This window comes from Nomascus leucogenys, chromosome 14, assembly GCF_006542625.1.
Source record: "Nomascus leucogenys isolate Asia chromosome 14, Asia_NLE_v1, whole genome shotgun sequence".
In the NCBI taxonomy this organism is placed as follows: Eukaryota; Metazoa; Chordata; class Mammalia; order Primates; family Hylobatidae; genus Nomascus; species Nomascus leucogenys.
Window position 1 is genome coordinate 89,613,039 of NC_044394.1, and position 21,671 is coordinate 89,634,709.

Sequence of the window (21,671 nt, forward strand, 5' to 3'; positions counted from 1 at the left end):
CACTGCGCCCGGCCAAACTCAACGTTTTTACTGAGTTGCAAGTGGCTCTACTTTACTTGGAGCTGGAAGATGACTTACAGTATCTTTTTTCCTTAGTAGATGCTTCATATTAGATACTTTTCAAAGTCAGTAGTGACTAGGCAGTAATTCACTGTCTCTGAAGTACCCTTATGAACAAGTCCTCATGGTGTCTGTGGACTGAAGGATGGTGAGGAAGGGAAGCCTGCATATCCCTAAGGGCAAGGTCCAGGTCTGATTTATTTCAGGGTCTTATATTGGGCTTTCCCATTAATAGACTGTTTCCAAAACTTCAGTCCTTGGAATACCAACTTCCCAATTCTTGCTCTGTCTACGTGTTTTGTGTCATCTACTGAATATTTTTCTAAATATTGTCTCTTCCTTTTACTCAAATGAAGCACTTTGCTAAAGCATCAGTTCATCGAGATAGGCTGGGCTCAGTGGCTCACGCCTGTAATCCCAGCACTTTGAGAGGCCGAGGTGGGTGGATCTCTTGAGGTTAGGAGTTCGAAACCAGCCTGGCCAACATGGAAACCCCATCTCTACTAAAAATACAATATTTAGCTAGGCGTGGTGGTGTGCCCCTGTAATCCCAGCCACTCGGGAGGCTGAGGCAGGAGAATTGCTTGAACCCTAGAGGCAGAGGTTGCAGTGAGCCTAGATCATGCCACTGCACTCCAGCCTGGCTGACAGAGTGAGACTCTGTCTCAAAAAAAAAAAAGCTGGGTGTTGGCCAGGCACAATGGCTCACGCCTGTAATCCCAGCACTTTGGGAGGCCGAGGCGGGCGGATCACGAGGTCAGGAGATCGAGACCACGGTGAAACCCCGTCTCTACTAAAATTACCAAAAATTAGCCGGGCGTGGTGGCAGGCGCCTGTAGTCCCAGGTATTCGGAGAGGCTGAGGCAGGAGAATGGCGTGAACCCGGGAGGCGGAGCTTGCAGTGAGCAGAGATTGCGCCACTGCACTCCAGCCTGGGTGACAGAGCGAGACTCCATCTCAAAAAAAAAATAATAATAATAATAATAATAATAATTGGTGACATGCAAGTTATATTTTTTTCTTTTTTTTAATTTTGAGACAGGGTCTCACTCTTGCCCAGGCTGGAATAGTGGCACGACTGTGGCTCACTCAGACTCAACTTCCTGGGCTCAAGTGATCCTCCCACCTCAGCCTCCTGAGTAGCTGAGACTACAGGGATGTGTCACCACACTTGGCCAATTTTTATATTTTTTCTTGAGACAGGATCTTGCCACGTTGCTCAAGCTGGTCTCAAACTCCTAGACTCAAGCATTCCACCTGCCTTGGTCTCCCAAAGTGCTGGGATTACAGGCATGAGCCACTGCAGCTGGCCAAGTTATTTTTATAATGCACAGTAAAATAAAATCACAACTGCTAAAACAAAATAATGTTGGTCTCCATCCCACCACCTAACATCCTCGCGCCGGCTCCCCTGTGGGAAATCCTCTGGTAGGACTGCAGTAACCTTTGGGTTAAGGAATGACTGTCATGTGACTCAAGGTCTGCTTTATCCCTTGGCTCTGAGAGCAAAGCTCAGGAATCATTTCAGGTGAAACCTGTCCCCATTTCTTCCTTAGGTCTCCATTTTGTCAGCAGTGGAGCTCATCTGGAACCTGTGTGAGATCCTTTTTATTGAAGTGGCCCCAGGTAAGCGGGGAATATCTCACCATAATGTCACAGGTGTCCCCTTCCGTCTTCTGCTCTTTCCTCATCTTTGCTGTGCATGGTTATGAGCGTTTTATTCCTGAGAATGTTCTTCCCATCATCATAGCCACAGGAAGTCGTTAGAAAACACGCAAAGAAACCTGACCATTTTGTCAAGTACTGCCAAAAGAATCATGCAGAGTGCCTCCAAGACACCTAAACCCTGACAAGTACTGAGAAATATTAAACTAGTGTGTGAAAGGGGGTGTCAGTGTTAACATCATGGACTGGCCAAGCTTAAGAAAGTTTTATGAATGTGGGGTGGGATTAGGTGGTGAGAGGCAAAGTCACGTTGGGAATTCTGTCACGAATCTTTGGGACAGGGCAACTCTGTGTGTTAACTCTGCCAGTGGGTATTAACTCTGCCAATGGGAATTTTTCTGTCGATCTTTTTTTTTTTTTTGAGACAGAGTTTCGCTCTTGTTGCCCAGGCTGGAGTGCAGTGGCGTGATCTCAGCTCACCACAACCTCCACCTCCTGGGTTCAAGCGATTATCCTGCCTCAGCATCCTGAGTAGCTGGGATTACAGACATGCGCCGCCACGCCTGGCTAATTTTGTATTTTTAGTGGAGACGAGGTTTCTCCATGTTGGTCAGGCTGGTCTCGAACTCCCGACCTCAGGTGATCCGACCGCCTCGGTCTCCCAAAGTGCAGGGATTCCAGGTGCGAGCCACCGTGCCCGGCCTTCTGTTGATCTTGAATTAAACTGTGGTCAGTATAGTGTCATGGCCTGTATGAGCTCTCTGTGGATCTGCTGCAGCTTTTTTGCATTTCTTTTAAGGATTTATGTTTGGTATTTTCCATAAATGAGTAGTAACCTCTGTGTAGCCCTAGTATTTTATTCATACTTTCGCTAAAGAAGCGGGGAACTTGAAATTAGAGTTGGTTGTTCAGAAGCCTCCCTTCTCCAGTGGATTTTTGAGGAGGTTACAGTTGGCCCTTTGTATCTGCAGGTTCTACATCATAGATACAGAGCGCCGGCTGTACTCTGCCATTTTATTTCATTTTATTTTTATTGATTGATTGAGACAAGTTCTCACTCTGTCACTTAGGCTGGAGTGTGGTGGTACAGTCAACAGCTATTGCAGTCTGGACCTCCCAGGCTCAAGTGATCCTCCTGCCTCAGCCTCCTGAGTAGCTGGGACTACAGGCACAGGCCACCATGCTAGGTTAATTTTTTGTGTGTCTATGTTGGGGGAGGGGACACAGGGTCTTGCTCTGTCACCCAGGCTGGAGTACAGTGGCGTGATCACAGCTCAGCAGCCTCGACTTCCTGGGCTCAAGCAATCCTCCTGCCCAGCCTCCCAAGTAGCTGGGACCACAGGCATGCACCACCACACCCAGCTAATTTTTGCATTTTTTGTGGAGAGGAAATTTCGCTGTGTTGCCCAGGCTGTTCTTGAACTCTTGGGCTCAAGCAGTTTGCCCATCTTGGCCTCGCAAAATGCTGGGATTATAGGTGTGAGCCACCATTCCTGGCTCGGCTAATTTTTTTTTTTTTTTTTTTGTAGAGATGGGGTCTCCCTATGTTGCCCAGCCTAGTCTCAAACTCCTGGGCTCAAGCGATCTGCCTTCCTCAGCCTCCCAAAGTGCTGGGATTATAGACATGAACTACCATGCCCGGCCATATGTTTTGTTTTGTTTTTTGAGACAGAGTCTCACTCCGTCACGCAGGCTGGAGTGCAGTTGTGCGATCTTGGCTCACTGCAACCTCTGCCCCCTGGGTTCAAGCAGTTCTGCCTTAGCCACCTGAGTAGCTGGAATTACAGGCATGTGCCACCACGCCCAGCTAATTTTTGTATTTTTAGTAGAGACAGGGTTTTACCATGTTGTCCAGGCTGGTCTTGAACTCCTGAGCTTAGATGATCCACCTGCCTTAGCCTCCGAAAGTGCTGGGATTCCACGTGTGCGCCACCAGCCCCTTGGCCATATGTTTTTATCATCATTGCATACCTGGCTGCTTGCTAGCTAGTCACTGTCGGTTCCTAAACAGCCATTACTTATGTAGCTATTAAGTATTTGTGAAGAATCTGGAGTGTGGGGTAGTGAGGTCTGCATTCCATGTTCACCCCTTTCTGGGGTCAGTTAAAGATGGAGCTGCCTGGCACAGAAGTAATATTTGGTGAAAGTGCATTTGCCTTTTCCTAGCACAGTCCTTCATTCAAGACCATGTGTGTGACTGCTTAAAAGGGATAAACCTATGTAGTCAGCTTGTCTGCCTTAATGTTCTCTGTTCCTTGGAAAAGGAACTTGCTGCAGATGAAGCTGAGGCTTTTGTGTGTGATGAGAGTCTCTCCTCCCAGCTGGCCCTCTCCTCCTCCATCTCCTTGACTGGGTCCGGCTCCATGTGTGCGAGGTGGACAGTTTGTCGGCAGATGTTCTGGGCAGTGAGAATCCAAGCAAACATGACAGCTTCTGGAACTTGGTAAGACAGGCCGGGCCCCCACCTCCCACCATGTGTCCTACTGTCCCTGGTGCTGCCGGGTGGGTCTGAGGACACCCACCGAGCCCCCAGCAGTAGGCTGGCTTTTGGAGTCTGTTACTATGGAGACTCTTTTGGATCTTTTCTTCCTTGCTCTTTGGGAGAGTCTAAAACTGAGGTACCATGTAAGAAAAATAATGCTTTGAAGATTTTCCAGGGTAAAAGGAAATTTGATTTCTTTGTGGATCTAAGGAAGAGAAGACACAAAAGGGAATACAAAACCGGTTTTTTTTTTTTTTTCGAGACAGGGTCTTGGCTGGGTGCGGTGGCTCATGCCTGTAATTCCAGCCAGCACTTTGGGAGGCCAAGTCAGGAATATCTTGAGCCCAGGAGTTTGAGATTAGCCTGGGCAACAAAGTGAGACCCTCCATCTCAAAATAAATTAATAAATAAAAATATAAAAGAAAAAAGATAGTCTGACTCTGTTCCCCAGGCTGTTGTGCAGTGGCCTGATCTTGCTCACTGCAACCTCCACCTCCTGTGCGGTCCTACCACCTCAGCCTCTCAAGTAGCTGGGACCACAGGTCTGGTCCCAGCCACCACCATGCCTGGCTAATGATATAAAACCAATTGACAGGGGCTGGGGTGCATACGGGGTTGGATGTAAATGAGCTTGCACGTCACTTTGGATTATCAATTTCGAAGTCAGCATGTTGTATGTGGGTATATGGATGTATTTTCTATGGTTAGGTATTTCTATTCACCTCTGCTGACTGACCCAATTGGGAGGTGGCAGGGAGGAGATGGCTGGTTGACTGGGATAATGGAAAGTTGACTAAACTTATAAAACCTGAAATTGGGAACAGATTGTGAGGACAAAAAAAAAGAAAAGAAAAGAAAACCTGGAATTCGGCCCGGCATGGTGGCTCACAGGAAGTAGTGGGCCAAATGTTTGAGTCTCTGATTAATTCGCCAAGGTTTGTTGTTGTCGTTTACAGACAGGGTTTCGCTTCGTGGCCTGGGCTGGAATGCAATGACGCGATCATGACACAATGCACCTTTGATTTCCTGGGCTCAAGCAATCCTCCCACCTCAGCCTCCTGAGTGGCTGGGACTACAGGCGCACACCACTACGCCTAGCTAGTTTTATTTTTTATGGAGGTGAGGTTTCACTGTATTACCCAGGCTGGTCTTGAACTCCTGGGCTCAAGCAGTCCTCCCACCTTGGCCTCCCAAAGTGTTGGGATTGCAAGTGTGAGCCACCATGCCTGGTCATTCACTGAGTATTTATTGAGTCCCTACTATTGGCAAGGCACCAAGGAGACACCATGACTAAAACAGGCAAAGATTCCTGCCTTTATGGAGTTTATATCCTGTGTGTGGAGACAGAATGGCAACACATAGGCTAGTACCATGTATCCTGGCACATAGTGAAATGCCCTAGCAAGGTGCCAAGAAGGAAGGGGAGGCTGCAAGTGCTGGAGGGGCATCAAAGAAGGCCTCCCTCATGAGAGATTGGAGGTGAGACCTGAAGGAGGTGAGGAGAGCCAGGCCGAAGAAAGCATTCCAGATAGCAGGGCTTGTAGATGCTGTGTTCTAGAGCCAGGGTGGGGCAAGAGGGGCTGTGCTGTGTAGGGGTAGGTGGGAGGGATGAGCTGGGGAGATAAAGACAGAGAGATACCAGGCCAGGTCTGAGACGGCCCACTGGGCTGTCACTGAGACTTTAGCTTTTTGCAGCCTACATAGCAGGGTGACTAACAACATGGTCTGTGGTGCCACACTGCCCGGGTTAGCATTCCAGCTCTGCCTTTTACTAGCCGTGAGGTGGGTTTTTTTCTTTTTTGAGACAGAGTCTCTCTCTGTCACCTAGGCTGGAGTGCAGTGGCATGATCTCAGCTCACTGCAACCTCTGCCTCCGGGATTCAAGTGATTCTTCTGCCTCAGCCTCCCGAGTAGCTGGGACTACAGGCACGTGTCACCATGCCCAGCTAATTTTTGTATTTTTAGTAGGGATGGGGTTTTACCATGTTGGCCAGGCTGGTCTCAAACTCCTGACCTTGTGATTCGCCCACCTTGGCCTCCCAAAGTGCTGGGATTACCAGCATGAGCCACCATGCCTGGCCTTTTTTTTTTTTTTTTTTTTTTTAAATACGGTTTCACTGTGTTCCCCAGGCTGCAGTGCACAATCACCACTCACTGTAGCCTTGGCCTCCAGGTCTCCAGTGGTCCTCCTACTTTAGCCTCCCAAGTAGCTGGGACCACAGACATGTGCTACCACCACCAGCTAAAGTTTTTATTTATTTATTTATTTATTTATCTATTTATTTATTTTTTGAGATGGTGTCTTGCTCTGTTGCCCAGGCTGGAGTGCAGTGGTGCTATCTCAGCTCACTGCAACCTCCGCCTCCCTGGTTCAAGCAGTTCTCCTGTCTCAGCCTACCGAGTAGCTGGGATTATAGGCATACGCCATGATGCCCAGCTGGGTTTTTTTGTGTTTTGTTTTTTTTTTTTTGTATTTTTAGTAGAGATGGGGTTTCATCATTGTTGGTCAGGCTGGTCTTGAACTCCTGACCTCAAGTGATTTGCCTGCCTCCCTCCATCCCAATGTTTTTTGTTTTTGTTTTTGAGCCAGAGTCTCGCTCTGTTGCCTAGGCTGGAGTGCAGTGGCACGATCTCGGCTTGCTGCAAGCTCCGCCTCCCGGGTTCACGCCATTCTCCTGCCTCAGCCTCCCGAGTAGCTGGGACCACGGACACCCGCCACCACGCCCAGCTAATTTTTTGTATTTTGTTTAGTAGAGACGGGGTTTCACCATGTTAGGATGGTCTCGATCTCCTGACCTCGTGATCTGCCCGCCTCAGCCTCCCAAAGTGCTGGGATTACAGGCGTGAGCCGCCCTGCCTGGCTAACCCAATTATTTTTAATTTTTATTTATTTTTTGAGGCAGAGTCTCACTCTGTTGCCCAGGCTGGAGTGCAGTGGGGCGATCTCAGCTGGGATTATAGGCTCTCGCCATCTTGCCTGGCTCATTTTTGTATTTTTAGTAGAGATGGGGTTTTGCTGTTTTGACCAGGCTGGTCTCAAACTCCTGACCTCAAGTGATCCGCCTGCCTCAGCCTCCCAAAGTGCTGGGATTACAGGCTTGAGCCACCATGCCCAGCCAAATTTTTTTATCTTTTGAACTCCTGGCCTCAAGCAGTCCTCTTGCCTTGGCTTCCCAAAGTATTGGGATTACAGGTGTGAGCCACTGTGCCCGGCCACTAGCTGTGAGATCTTGAGTGAGCTACTTAACGGCCTTAAGGGTCCTCTTCTGTCCAGTGGAGATAATAATACCTGTCCCATGGGGGTGTTGTGATCATTAAATTAGTTAAAGGACATAAATGTGGGTGAAGTAGTTGACATGGTTGATGCACAGTAAAAGCTAGTCTTTTAATTCTTAAGCTATATGGGGTGAGGGGGCATTGGAGAGCTGAGCAGAGGAAGCCCGAGATCTTAGGTTCCCAAAGGCTGTCCTGGCTGCCATGTTGAGACTACAGCAAGGATGGAAATAGGCCAGTCTGGATTCTGCTGTACTAAGCCAGGCAAAAGATGGTGGTGGTGTAGGCTAGAGATGTTTGAAGGGAGTTGATGGAGTTTGCTGATGGATTGATTTGATGTGGGCATGCAAGAAATAGAAGAATGTGGGAGGATGAGGTTGGTGAATTGGAGGCAAACTGTTACTTAATTTTAGACATGTTATGTTTCTTATGTGTGTGTGTGGATTTTTTTTTTTTTTTTTTTTTGAGATAGAGTCTCTGTTGCCCATGTTGGAGTGCAGTGGTCGGATTACAGCTCACTGCAGCCTTGACCGCCTAAGCTCAGGTGATCCTCCCACCTCAGCCTCCCAAGTAGCCAGGACTACAAAGGGGTGCCACCACGTCCAGCTAAATTTTTGTATTTGTAGTGGAGATGGGGTTTTGCCATGTTGTCCAGGCTGGTCGCAAACTCCTGGGCTCAAGCAATCCACCCTCCTTGGCTTCCCAAAGTGTTGGGATTACAGGCGTGAGGCACCATGCCTGTCCGACATGTTACGTTTTAAGATGCCTATTCAAGATCCAAGTGGAGATGTTGACTAGGCACTTGGATATACAAAGCTGGAATTCAGACAAGGAAGTTTGGGCTAGAGAGGAAAAGTTGGGAGTTATCAGTATGTATATGTATATATATTTGTGTTTTTTTTTTGAGATAGAGTTTTGCTCTTGTTGCCCAGGCTGGAGTGCAGTGCCTTGAATACTGAATTAGTGAATATCGAACCATTGCTTCTAGGGGAAATACAGGGTTAGGGTCCTGCAAGCCTTTGGTCACATTTTGTTCAACCAATCAATATATAACTGATCACTTGTTTTATGTGTGTATCTGTTTAGAGACAACTTACTTGACATAATATTGTTGATTCATTAACAATGAAGTCAGCCAGGTGCGGTGGCTCACGCCTGTAATCCCAGCACTTTGGGAAGCTGAGGTGGGCGGACCACGAATTCAGGTGATCGAGACCATCCTGGCTAACATGGTGAAACCCCGTCTCTACTAAAAATACAAAAAATTAGCCGGGCATTGTGGCAGGCGCCTGTAGTCCCAGCTACTCGGGAGGCTGAGGCAGGAGAATGGCGTGAACCTGGGAGGTGGAGCTTGCAGTGAGCCGAGATCGTGCCACCGCACTCCAGCCTGGGCGACAGCAAGACTCCGTCTAAAAAAAAAAAAGAACTCAGGGCCAACAGCAGTATAGCAGTATAATTTTTGTGTCTGAATGAAGCTTATCTAACACCTCCCATAGTTCTTGCACTTAGCAACACTAGAAAGCACTTCAGTACTACACTTGGGGACCCAAGAAAATGTACAAAAATTAAAAAAATGTGGCACTAACTGCATCACGATAAATCCTTGTTTAGTGTGTGTCAAGCAACTCAATATTCCTGCCACTCTGAATTTTGATTTGAAAGTACCACAAATACTGATTTGAGGGTTACAGATAAATTTTAGTGAGTAGGCAGATTCACAGATAAAGACTGAACAGTGAGGACTATTTGCATTGAGTGTATTTTATGTTATGTTATGTTATTTTAGATGGAATCTCACTCTGTCACCCAGGCTGGGGTGCAGTGGCGTGATCTCGGCTCACTGCAACCTCTGCCTCCCGGGTTCAAATGATTCTCCTTCCTCAGCCTCCCAAGTAGCTGGGACTACAGGCATGCACCATCACGCCAGGCTAATTTTTGTATTTTTAGTAGAGACAGGGTTTCACCATGTTGGCCAGGCTGGTCTCGAACTCCTGACCTCAGGTGATCCACCCTTCTCGGCCTCCCAAAGTGCTGGGATTACAGACATGAGCCACCACGCCTGGCCTGAGTGTATTTATTTTACATATTTATATTTGAACTGGAACTTTTATGAACCATTTTATTTAATGCGTTCTGATATTTTCTATTATTTCATTTTAATTTTTTTCCAAACAAAACTTCTCACATATTTATTATTGAACCAACCTACTATTGTAGAGCTTATAATCAGAGAAAAACTATTTTCTCAACAAAGTATGTCCACCTTTCCAGGTAGTGGTGACAGTTTCGGCTTGCTGTGATAAGATGATAGTCTTACGTGTGGACTCATCTCATGTGTAATTCCTGGCAGACCCAGCCTGGTTCTTCTCCAGTCCCTCCTCTTGGGGTTGTAGCTAACTGTATTAGCAGTTTTGTTTTATTTTGTTTTGTTTTGTTTTTTTGAGATGGAGTCTTATTCTGTTGCCCAGGCTGGAGTGCAGTGGCGCAATCTCAGCTCACTGCAACCTCCGCCTCCCAGATTCAAGTGATTCTCCTGCCTCAGCCTCCCAAGTAGCTGGGACTACAGGCGCCTGCCACCACGCCTGGCTAATTTTTTGTATTTTTAGTAGAGACGGGGTTTCACCATGTTAACCAGGATGGTCTCAATCTTCTGACCTTGGTATCCGCCTGTCTTGGCCTCCCGAAGTGCTGGGATTACAGGCGTGAGCCACCACGCCCGGCCTTGTATTACCAGTTTTAATCTGAATCCACTGGTGAATGGGACAATTTTGCTTTTGTTTCTTGGCCAGGAATTGCATGACCCTTGACGTTTTGTGAGAAGACGGTGGGAGAAATGATCAACAGCACACACCATGATGGTGGAAAAGGGGTGGGGGGAAGCGGGTAGAGGAACGTGTTTTTCTGTTTCTTTTATCTTTGAAAAGCTGGGGCTGGGCATGGTGGCTCATACCTGTAATCCCAACACTTTGGGAGGCTGAGGTGGGGAATCACTGGAGGTCAGGAGTTCGAGACCAGCCTGGCCAATATGGTGAAACCCCATCTCTACTAAAAACACAAAAATTAGCTGGGCGTGGTGGCATGTGCCTGTAATCCCAGCTACTCGGGAGGCTGAGACAGGAGAATTGCTTGAACCCGGGAAGTGGAGGTTGCAGCGAGCCGAGATTATGCCATTGCACTCCAGCCTGGGCAACAAGAGTGGAACTCTGGAAAAAAAAAAAAGGTGGTCACAGGCTATAATGGACTACAGCTGGCTGTTTGAAAAACATAGTGGAGGTGACAAAGCCATGAGATTGGATGTGATAGATTACTTCTGGAGGGAAAGAGCCATCATTCTTCCCAGGGCAGACTGAGGGGCAGAAAGAAGCCTATGTGTGAGGAGTTAAAAAGCCAAAGTGTGGGGTGAGGGGACTGGCCTCCTTACGCCTCAGCAGGGCCAGGCCTCCTGCCAGTGCTCATGGGCCTGGATCTCCTCCCAGGTGACCATCTTGGTGCTGCAGGGCCGGCTGGATGAGGCCCGACAGATGCTCTCCAAGGAAGCCGACGCCAGCCCCGCCTCTGCAGGCATGTGCCGAACCATGGGGGACCTGATGAGGACAATGCCCATTCTCAGTGTACGTGGGGTAGCTTTACTCTGCTGGGTCACAGGAGATGCATGATTCACTAAATATAAAGGGTTTGGATGGGATGATGTCTCATGGCTGGTCTCCCCCTTAGCCCGGGAACACCCAGACACTGACCGAGCTGGAGCTGAAGTGGCAGCACTGGCACGAGGAATGTGAGCGGTACCTCCAGGACAGCACATTCGCCACCAGCCCTCACCTGGAGTCTCTCTTGAAGGTCTGGGAAGCAGCTCAGAGTGCATCCATGTTGGCTTCCTGTGGGGGCTGTGGCTTCCAGTGCAGCAGTGGCAGGAGCTTGGTCCTCCTTGGATAGGGCTGTCTGTCGCTCTGCCATGATGGCGAGAGCTTTCAGACTAGTTGAAATCCAGTGCCCTTAGCTGAGAGCAGGGGCATTATGGAGAAGGTGCCCCTGAGAGGAGGACAGAGTTCAGCACAAATGTCTCTCTCCTCAGATTATGCTGGGAGACGAAGCTGCCTTGTTAGAGCAGAAGGAACTTCTGAGTAATTGGTATCATTTCCTAGTGACTCGGCTCTTGTACTCCAATCCCACAGTAAAACCCATTGATCTGCACTACTACGCCCAGGTGAGTGAGCTCGGGCTGGGCAAGGGTGGGGGTAGGAGTCCTGGGAGCGCCCTCGTGGGTCATTCTCTTTGAATTCCTCCCTGAGGAACAGGAAGACCTTTCCTTTGGCCCTTAGTGAAAGAACATGGCACCCTTCTCTGGGGTTCCTTATACAGCAGCCTTGCCTGCCCCCTGAGTCTCTGCTTCCATCCTCGGGATTGAGTGTCTCATCACCTTTCCACAGTCCAGCCTGGACCTGTTTCTGGGAGGTGAGAGCAGCCCAGAACCCCTGGACAACATCTTGTTGGCGGCCTTTGAGTTTGACATCCATCAAGTAATCAAAGAGTGCAGGTAGGATCTCTGTCACCGCCCACTCTAACCATTTTTAGCTGTACAAATATCACCACCTTTTGTTTCTAGAGTGGCCTGTTCCTTCCTTACCCTTCTTCCCTCAGACCTGCTATCTTAGTCCATCTCACGCTGATATTACAGAATACCTGAGACCAGGTAATTTATAAAGAAAAAGATTATTTTCTCGCAGTTCTGGAGGCTAGGAAGTCCAGGATCAAGGCACTGGCAATGTGGCTGGTGAGGGCTGCTCTCTGCTTCCAAGATGGCACCTTGAACACTGTGTTCTCAGGTGTCAGATTCACTGACCTCAACTGGCTCTTTGTAGATCTACGCATGGGAAGAGTTTCCTTCGCCCTACCTGCTCTTCTTGTTTTGGCCAAAAGAATGCCAGGGCTTCAAGAAAATGATACTAGATTTGGGGAATGAAAAACAAGTTTTTTTGTGTGTTTGTTTCTGGGGGTTTTTTTTTTTTTTAGACAGAGTTTTGCTCTTGTCACCCAAACTGGAGTGCAGTGGCGTGATCTCGGCTCACTGCAACCTCCGCCTACTGGGTTCCAGCGATTCTCCTGCCTCAGCCTCCCAAGTAGCTGGGATTTACAGGTGTCCGTCACCACACCCAGCAAATTTTTGTTTTGCAGTAGAGACAGGGTTTCACCATGTTGCCTAGGCAGGCTGGTCTGGAACTCCTGACCTCAGGTGATCTGCCCATCTCGGCCTCCCAAAGTGCTGGGATTACAGGCGTGAGCCACTGCACCCTGCCAAGTTTTTTTGTGTTTTTTTTTTTTTTTTCGAAACAGGGTCTCACTTTGTCACCTGGGCTGGAGTGCAGTGGAGTGATCTCAGCTCACTGCAGCCTTGACCTCCTGGGTTCAAGTGATCCTCTTGCCTCAGCCTTCCAGGTAGCTGGGACTACAGGTATGCACCACCATGCCTGGCTAATTATTATTATTTTTTTTTTTTGGAGAGATGAGGTTGTTGCCCAAGCTGGTCTGGAACTCGTGAGCTCAAGCGATCTGCCTGTCTTGGCCTCCCACAGTGCTAGGATTACAGGCGTAAGCCACCGTGCCTGGCCTGAAAGTCAAGTTTTGTGTCAATATTTTCACAGGCCTGTAAACATCGTGAGAAGTCCCTGCATGGAGGAATTAGTGAGAATAACTTAAAAACACACAAACACACCATCATTTGGCTTTGTTGGTGTCTCTGCCCATAGTTGAGTATTCTAAATGTCCTGTGTCATAACAGTGAGTGAGTTTCACCAGGGCTTCCTTTATAAGCTGTATCTGGATTTTTCGGAATAAAACAGATTTGAGCAGAACAAGTCTCTTGGATGCAGGGAGTATAAAAGGGGAAAGCGTCCTGCTGTTTCCAGTGGCAGAAGAGAAAGAGAAGTACCAGTGAAGAGGGGTAAACAACATCACTCTCGTGCCGGACACAGACAAGGAAGGGTTAGGCTTGCAGCCCCCCAGTCTCAGCCTCTCTCCACTCTCACAAGCAGGAAGGGATCTGAGCTCTGTTCGTGGGAAATCTTGGAGTTTGCATTTCTCTGATGGCGAGGCTACCTCCTATCCTGTTTTGAAAGAGGAACAGAAAAGCAGAGCTTGTCCCAGGAATTGTGAAATGGGCTGCAATGTCTTCAGAGACAGTAGCAGTTTTAGGAAGTGTGCCCTCCTGGCTCTGGGGAAAGGTTGAATTGGGGTCTTGTAGGCACTTGTTTTCTCATGGGATGTATCAGTGAAACCCATGCACAGTTCTGGGCGGCAGGGAAGTGTGTCTCTTTCTGGACTTGAGCCAGTGGGCTGTTGGCATGCCTTTTTAAAGGCATTAGAAAGAAGGTTTCTTTCTTTTTTTTCCATTCCTGTTCACACCACCTTCATATGAACATGGAGAAGGGAGGTTTCTAAGTGGGTCTCTGATTTACTCCTATGTCAATAATCATGCCAGACCCTAAGGGGCAGAAAAGGCAGCCAGGGGATCCTGACTCAGAGGCTGTAGTTCCTCAGCCCTGCTAAAGGGCCAGGGGTTTGTCTCTCAGTGCCTGGGTGGGCATGCTTGACTGCTAACCCATCAGCTGAAAGGAGATGCCAGGAGTCCTCCACAGGGTCCTCCATAGGGTCCCTTCTTCCCTCCTGGCTTACAGCTTCCTCTGAAGACGGGCCAGTTCTTTGCTGTCTGGCAAGAGGAGACAGCTGGGGTGCACTTCACTGGGAGTTGGGCAAGATGTCGGCAGTTTCCTGGTGCCCTTCAAGTCCTCCAAAAGTATCGAGCTAAAAGGTGACAAGTCTTCCTTCAATAACCAAGAAGAGTTCCAGCTAAATGTCTGCTGAATCTAGAATCTTCTGACTTGTATTTTGGCCCAGCCCACAACCTTGGATGCAGGGTGCAGCAGTGTTTACAAACCTCACACCCCATTTCCAGAATAGCAGGCAGAGGCACTGGAGCTTTGATTACTCCAGAGCCCCCAACAAGCAACATGGGGCCTGGGTAAGGAGTTGACAGTGACCTTAGTACAGGACAAACAGCTCATTTGGGGCTACAGTTGCTCAGAGGGGTCACCTTCATCGTGGCTGGTCTTCCCAACTCCACAGCGTTCTCTCGCTTTCAGCAGAGGGCTACTTTGGAGCTGATAATTAGGCCTTTCCCGCCTGGAATGTTAAGGATGCCCGCCTGCTCTGTGTCTCGGCTGCTCACTCAGAATCCTTCAGAGTGAGAGAGAGACAGAGAGAGAGAGTGTGTGAGAGTGGGCGTGTGTGCGTGTGTCATCTAAGACCTAACTGTGTGGTTCAGGCCTGCTGGGCCCTGTAGGGAGACCGTGGTGGCCTTGTGCAGCACTATGTCTGGTCTCCGTCACTTGAGTTGTGTCGTTAGTTCTCTGCTCTCAGTGCTTGCTGCCTTCCAGCCTTGGAGGCTGCTGGATCCTTTGGGAAGACACCGGGCACCGTCTCAGCCCTTCCGTCCACTTGTGGGTGGCTTTCATGCAGGCTAAGGCTTTGGCTCCCTTAGCCTGGGTCCCCTATAGCCTTTTCACTGGCTTCTCTAACGGTTTCAACATAACCATCAGCTAGAAATCTGGGTAGCAACAGCTGTTTTGGGAAGCTGAGGTGTCCTTTCCCCTGGCCCAGCCCACTCCCTCCCATTTTTTTCCCCAGCTTTATTGAGGTGTGATTAACAAAGTAGTATGTATTTAAGGTGTACAACATTTTTTTTTTTTTTTTTTTTTTTTTTTGGAGACAGAGCCTTGTGCTGTCACTCAGGCTGGAGTGCTGTGGCGCGATTTCAGCTCACTGCAACCTCTGCCTCCTGGGCTCAAGCGATCTTCTGCCTCAGCCTTCTGAGTAGCTGGGACCACAGGCACACGCCACCACATCCAGCTAACTTTTGTATTTTTGGTGGAGATGGGGTTTTGCCTTCTTGGCCAGGCTGGTCTTGAACTCCTGAGCTCAAGTGATCCGCCCACCTCGGCCTCTCAAAGTGTTGGGATTACAGGAGTGAGCCACTGCGCCTGGCCAAGGTGTACAACATGTTTTTTTTGTTTTGTTTTGTTTTTTCAAGACGGAGTCTCACTTTGTCGCCCAGGCCGGAGTGCAATGGTGCGATCTCGGCTCACTGCAAGCCCCGCCTCCTGGGTTCATGCCATTCTTCTGCCTCAGCCTCCAGAGTAGCTGGGACTACAGGTCTCCGCCACAACATCCGGCTAATTTTTTGTACTTTTAGTAGAGATGGAGTTTCACCATGTTAGCGAGGATGGTCTCGATCTCCTGACCTCGTGATCCTCCCACCTCGGCCTCCCAAAGTGCTGGGATTACAGGTGTGAGCTACCGTGCCCAGCCAACAACGTGTTTTGATAGACGTATACATTGAGAAATTAAGCTAGTGAGCACATCTGTCACCTCACATAGTGACCCTTTTGGTGTGCATGTGGTGAGAACATTCAAAAGCTACTTTCTAGCTGGGTGTCGTAGCGCATGCCTGTAATCTCAGCTACTGAAGAGGCTGAGGCATGAGAATTGCTTGAACCTGGGAGGCAGAGGTCGCAGTGAGTCGAGATCTCAGCAGTGCACTCCCGTCTGGGTGACAAAGCAAGACTCCGTCTCAACTACTTTCTAAGCGATTTTTTTTTTATTTTTTGAGATATGGTTGTGCTCTCTCACCCAAGTTGGAGTGCAGTGGTGTGATCTCAGCCGATTGCAGCCTCTTCTTCCCAGGCTCAAGCAATCCTCCCACCCCAGCTTCTCGAGTAGCTGGGATTACAGGTGTGTTCCACCACGCCTGGCTAATTTTTGTATTTGTAGAGATGGGGTTTCGCCATGTTGCCCAGGCTGGTCTTAAATTCCTGGGCTCAGGTGATCTGCCTGCCTTGGCCTCCCAAAGTACTGGGATCACGGGCATGAGCTACCATCACGCCCGGCCCCATCTCTTTGAGGGACAGGACATGTGGGGTTCTTGCTCACCCCCACTCTTGTGTGACGTGGCCTCTGCCCTGATTTTCCTTCTTGCCTTGGTGTCTGAATCTGCAGCATCGCCCTGAGCAACTGGTGGTTTGTGGCCCACCTGACAGACCTGCTGGACCACTGCAAGCTCCTCCAGTCACACAACCTCTAGTAAGTGGCCTGGAGGCACCGATCATCCTCTTCTTACCACCAAGCCCTCAAGGGTGGGGTGAACTGAATGCCTGAAAGGGAGGTTGGGCTAAGGGGGCCCTGAACAGGGCAGGCCAGGAGTCTTGGTCTTTTGTTATGTTTTATTCCAGTTTCGGTTCCAACATGAGAGAGTTCCTCCTGCTGGAGTACGCCTCGGGACTGTTCGCTCATCCCAGGTAGGAAGGACCCCATGGGTGCGGGCTATGCCGGGCGCTCTTCAGCATGCGGGTGCCATTGGAGCTTGGACTGTTCTCTCCCAGTTGGCTCCCTGAAGGCTTCGGAAGGGTCAGTGAAAGGGAGCTGCAAGTGCCAGTCCTCAGAGCCATGAGGCAGCACCTCATGTCTGTCCTCCTCGAACCTTTGCAGCCTGTGGCAGCTGGGGGTGGATTACTTTGATTACTGTCCCGAGCTGGGCCGAGTCTCCCTGGAGCTCCACATTGAGCGGATACCTCTGAACACCGAGCAGAAAGCCCTCAAGGTGCTGCGGATCTGTGAGCAGCGGCAGATGACTGAACAAGGTGAGCTGGCCCTGCTCCCAGCCTACCATCTGTGGGACGCAGGAGTCAGGGGATCCTGAGGTCACACTTTATGCCTACCCCAGCCATCCTCCTCCTCACAAGCCACACTGGAGACTCGGGGCTGTGGATGCCAAGAGGTAAACTAAGAGATGGGATAATTATTTGGGAGGGACAGGAAAGCTAGGGATCCAGTGGAACCCAGACAAAATCTACACGCCACCTGGAAAGGCCTGAGCCGCCCCTTTTCTCACACACTTGATTCCACGAGGTCAGGGCTGGGGGTTGGCGCTGTTTCCCTGTCCAGGTGGGTTGCTATTGCTAGCTCAGCCTGGCTCAGTGGGGAAGCAGTGCTGGAGGAGGCTCCGGAAAAGCAGAGAGAGTGGAATGAGGATGACCAAGTCTGCCCCTTCCTTTCTCCCCTCACTGTTGAGTGATGTAAACATGAGTTATTACCCTGCATAGAGGCAGTTGCATGTTCACCACCATTTCTGAAAGCATATGGTATTCACCATCCACAGGGAGATGTGATTTGAGGCATCTGGAGAGGTAATAGAAGAGCTGACATGTAGGGAGAAACATTTTGCTACCCTTGAAGCCACACACACTCATAGAGCCAGTCCTGCTCTGATGGGCACTTACACTTAGCAGATCCCAGACACTGTCAATCAGCCTGAGTTTTTAGCTCTGCCGATCCAGCTGCGTTTAGAGCCCAAAGAGTGGCTCTGGGGTGAAGTGAGGCTGTGAGGCCACTCCGGTCCCCACAGGGCTCAGGAATGGAGTGATTTGTGGAGTGAAAGCTGTTTACCTTTTCTTTTCCCCTGCAAAGTTCGCAGCATTTGTAAGATCTTAGCCATGAAAGCTGTTCGCAACAATCGCCTGGGTTCTGCCCTCTCTTGGAGCATCCGTGCTAAGGATGCCGCCTTTGCCACGCTCGTGTCAGACAGGTGGGTGCCGCTGGTGTTGGCTTCCCAGGGACTGGGTGGTTGAGGTGGGCCTGAGACTGCTACTCTGATCTCTGGGCTGGGCCCTGCAGGTTCCTCAGGGATTACTGTGAGCGAGGCTGCTTTTCTGATTTGGATCTCATTGACAACCTGGGGCCAGCCATGATGCTCAGTGACCGACTGACATTCCTGGGTGAGTCTCTGGGTTTTGTGCCCTGTGCTTTGGGCACAAGCGGGTAGTTGGGGAGGTTGGAGGGATCACGTCAGACTTCTCCCAGCACTTCCTTCATATATTCCCATTGCATCAGTGGTCCCAGAAACATCTTCCGTCATGTCCAGGATCATGAGTTTGGCTGTCACATCTCCTTAGTGCCTCCATGTTTCTTTCTTTCTTGTTTTGAGACAGAATCTTACTTGCTCTGTGGCCCAGGCTGCCAGGCTCACTGCAACCTCCACCTCCTGACTTCAAGCAATTCTCATGCCTCAGCCTCCCAAGTAGCTGGGATTACAGGCATGCGGAACCACGCCTGGCTAATTTTTGTATTTTATTTATTTTTTTGGGACAGAGTCTCACTCTGTCACCCAGGCTGGAGTGCAGTGGCGTGATCTTGGCTCACTGCAACCCCCGTCTCCCAGGTCCAAGCGATTCTCCTGCCTCAGCCTCCCAAGTAGCTGGGATGACAGGCGCACGCCACTGCGCCCAGCTAATTTTTTGTATTTTTAGTAGAGATGGGGTTTCACCGTGTTAGCCAGGATGGTCTTGATCTCCTGACCTTGTGATCCACCCGCCTTGGCCTCCCAAAGTGCTGGGATTACAGGCGTGAGCCACCGCGCCTTGCCAGTGCCTCCATGTTTCTTTTATTTTTTTTTTTTTTTGAGACAGAGTCTCACTCTTTCGCCCAGGCTGGAGTGCAGTGGTACGATCCTGGCTCATTGCAACCTCCCCACCTCCTGGGTTCAAGCGATTCTCCCTCCTCAGTCTCCCGAGTAGCTGGGACTACAGGTGCATGCCACCATACCCGGCTAATTTTTGTATTTTTAGTAGAAATGGGGTTACACCACGTTGGCCAGGCTGGTCTCAAACTCCTGACCTCAGGTGATCCACCTGTCTTGGCCTCCCAAAGTGCTGGGATTATAGGCATGAGCCACTGCACCTGGCCTGGTCAATCTCTTTTAATCCATGACTCTTGTTAGGTATTTTGACTCTGATGTTTCTCCAGATTTGGCTCTTTGGAGTTCTTCCAAGTGTGCTTTGAATGCTCTTGGTTTGCGTCTCATTGGGACCTATGAGTTTGGAGACAGAAAAAATCTTCTGCTTTGTGGAGTGGCTGGTCTGAGGTTTTTCTTGTTTAGGGCCAGGGTGACTTTTGTAGGTGGCACCTGGGCAATTTGGGGGAATACGCAGGTTACCCAGTGCTCTCGTTTCACCATAGGAAAGTATCGCGAGTTCCACCGTATGTACGGAGAGAAGCGTTTTGCCGACGCAGCTTCTCTCCTTCTGTCCTTGATGACGTCTCGGATTGCCCCTCGGTCTTTCTGGATGACTCTGCTGACAGATGCCTTGCCCCTTTTGGAACAGAAACAGGTGAAGGTTGCAGCAGCGGTGGTTTTCTTTGCTTGTCAGTCCCTGCTGGAGCTTAGTCGTATAGCTGTTGCCAATGCACGTTTCCTCCTTTGTCGTTCTGCCTGTGTGCGAGTATTCCCCTTAGCACCCTCTCTGGAATTCCAGACTCACAGGAAACACTGCTCGATTTGAAATGAGGTATTCGTATACAAAGCACACTCTTGCGAAGGGCATGAAAGGAAGAACGTCCGAACACGGGCCCCTGCCCCAACCAGTGCAGGCCAGGGCTGGGGGCAGCCAAGTAAGGCAGGCTCTCTTCCTTAGGTGATTTTCTCAGCAGAACAGACTTACGAGTTGATGCGGTGTCTGGAGGACTTGACGTCAAGAAGACCTGTGCGTGGAGAATCTGATACCGAGCAGCTCCAGGTCATTTTCACTTTTGGGTTGATGGTTCCACATGGAGGTGGGAAAAGGCTCCCTCTATCTCAGGCTTCCCCTTCCCTCCAGAAACACTGGCTCCTATGGACACATGTGCCTCTGTTCCCCTTAACCTGTGTAATTCACACACCACCTTCTTTTAGGAGAAAATGAGGGACCCTAGTATTCTGATCTCTACATTTTGTTCTTTGCTGTTCATCATTTCCAGTATGGCCCTTTGGTATTGCTTTCTTTTATATTGATAATTTGCTGGAAGCTACTATGAATGTTAAGTGCCCTCTACCTTTGGATTAGCTAGAACGAACATTCGGGAGTGTGAAAGGTCTCCTTCCTGCTCTTATCTCATGCTGGCGCTCTCTGCTTTGCAGGATGATGACATAGAGACCACCAAGGTGGAAATGCTGAGACTTGCTCTGGCACGAAATCTTGCTCGGGCAATTGTAAGAGAAGGCTCACTGGAAGGTTCCTGAGAACTGCTTCAATGTGGTATCTTTGTATGGCAATGTATATAGATTTTTTAAAAGAATAAATGTTGTTATGCAAATGTAGGTTCTTAGAGTACACTCAGGGAATTTTTCATCTGTCTAGTCTGAACCTGAGATAGTAAGATTAAAAAATGCTTGTTTTATGTTTTTTTTTTTTGAGATGGAGTCTTGCACTGTCGCCTGGGCTGGAATGCTATAGCACGATCTCAGCTCACTGCAACCTCCGCCTCCAGGGTTCACGTGATTCTCCTGCCTCAGCCACCCAAGTAGCTGGGATTATAGGTGCACACCATACCCAGCTAATTTTTTTTTTTTTTTTTTTTGAGACAGAGTCTTTCTCTGTCCCCCAGGCTGGAGTGCAGTGGCGCGATCTCGGCTCACTGCAAGCTCCGCCTCCCGGGTTCACGCCATTCTCCTGCCTCAGCCTCCCGAGTAGCTGGGACTACAGGCGCCCGCCAACACGCCCGGCTAATTTTTTTGTATTTTTAGTAAAGACGGGGTTTCACCGTGTTAGCCAGGATGGTCTCGATCTCCTGACCTCGTGATCTGCCCGCCTCGGCCTCCCAAAGTGCTGGGATTACAGGCTTGAGCCACCGCACCCGGCTAATTTTTTTGTATTTTTAGTAGAGATGGGGTTTCACTGTGTCGGCCAGACTGATCTCGAACTCCTGACCTTGTGATCTGCCCACCTTGGCCTCTCACAGTGCTGGGATTACAGGCGTGAACCACTGCACCCGGCCTTGTTTTATGTTCTGATATGGAACTGTTTTCCTGTGCCTCCTTAGATAAGAAATCACCCCCCAGGTCGGGTGCAGTGGCCCATGCCTATAATCCCAGCACTTTGGGAGGATCCCTCAACCCCAGGAGTTTGAGACCAGCCTGGGCAACATAGGGAGACTCCATCTCTGTTATTAAAAAAAAAAAAAAAGAAACCCCCAAAGTTACGGTGACTGCAGTTGTCTTGGGAATCTGAACAAGAGCCCTTGGTGGTATACTTGTGCTTCTGAAATCTTGCCTCACCCCTTCTGGAACACTTAACATTTTGGTTATTTAGTTCCCTTAAAATATAAGCAT

The 21,671-nt window shown here is 49.4% G+C and overlaps 1 protein-coding gene across 3 annotated transcripts in view; it reads left to right on the forward strand.

Annotated features, from left to right (window-relative positions):
* NUP85 (nucleoporin 85) overlaps positions 1–20,661 on the forward strand; it is a 31,590-nt gene extending 10,929 nt beyond the window's left edge. For 2 of the 3 annotated variants that reach the window (XM_012512477.2, XM_030827516.1), the window contains exons 6-19: positions 1,617–1,686; positions 4,047–4,168; positions 10,957–11,091; positions 11,195–11,317; positions 11,553–11,684; positions 11,908–12,014; positions 16,529–16,612; positions 16,762–16,827; positions 17,018–17,169; positions 17,996–18,113; positions 18,203–18,303; positions 19,544–19,695; positions 19,999–20,100; positions 20,481–20,661. In XM_012512477.2, the coding sequence (XP_012367931.2) occupies positions 1,617–1,686; positions 4,047–4,168; positions 10,957–11,091; positions 11,195–11,317; positions 11,553–11,684; positions 11,908–12,014; positions 16,529–16,612; positions 16,762–16,827; positions 17,018–17,169; positions 17,996–18,113; positions 18,203–18,303; positions 19,544–19,695; positions 19,999–20,100; positions 20,481–20,582 (1,566 nt within the window). In that variant the 3' untranslated portion in view covers positions 20,583–20,661. The remainder of the gene's footprint in view (positions 1–1,616; positions 1,687–4,046; positions 4,169–10,956; positions 11,092–11,194; positions 11,318–11,552; positions 11,685–11,907; positions 12,015–16,528; positions 16,613–16,761; positions 16,828–17,017; positions 17,170–17,995; positions 18,114–18,202; positions 18,304–19,543; positions 19,696–19,998; positions 20,101–20,480) is intronic. The other variant, XM_030827517.1, reaches the window with a different exon arrangement.
* The last annotated feature ends 1,010 nt before the right edge of the window (positions 20,662–21,671 follow it).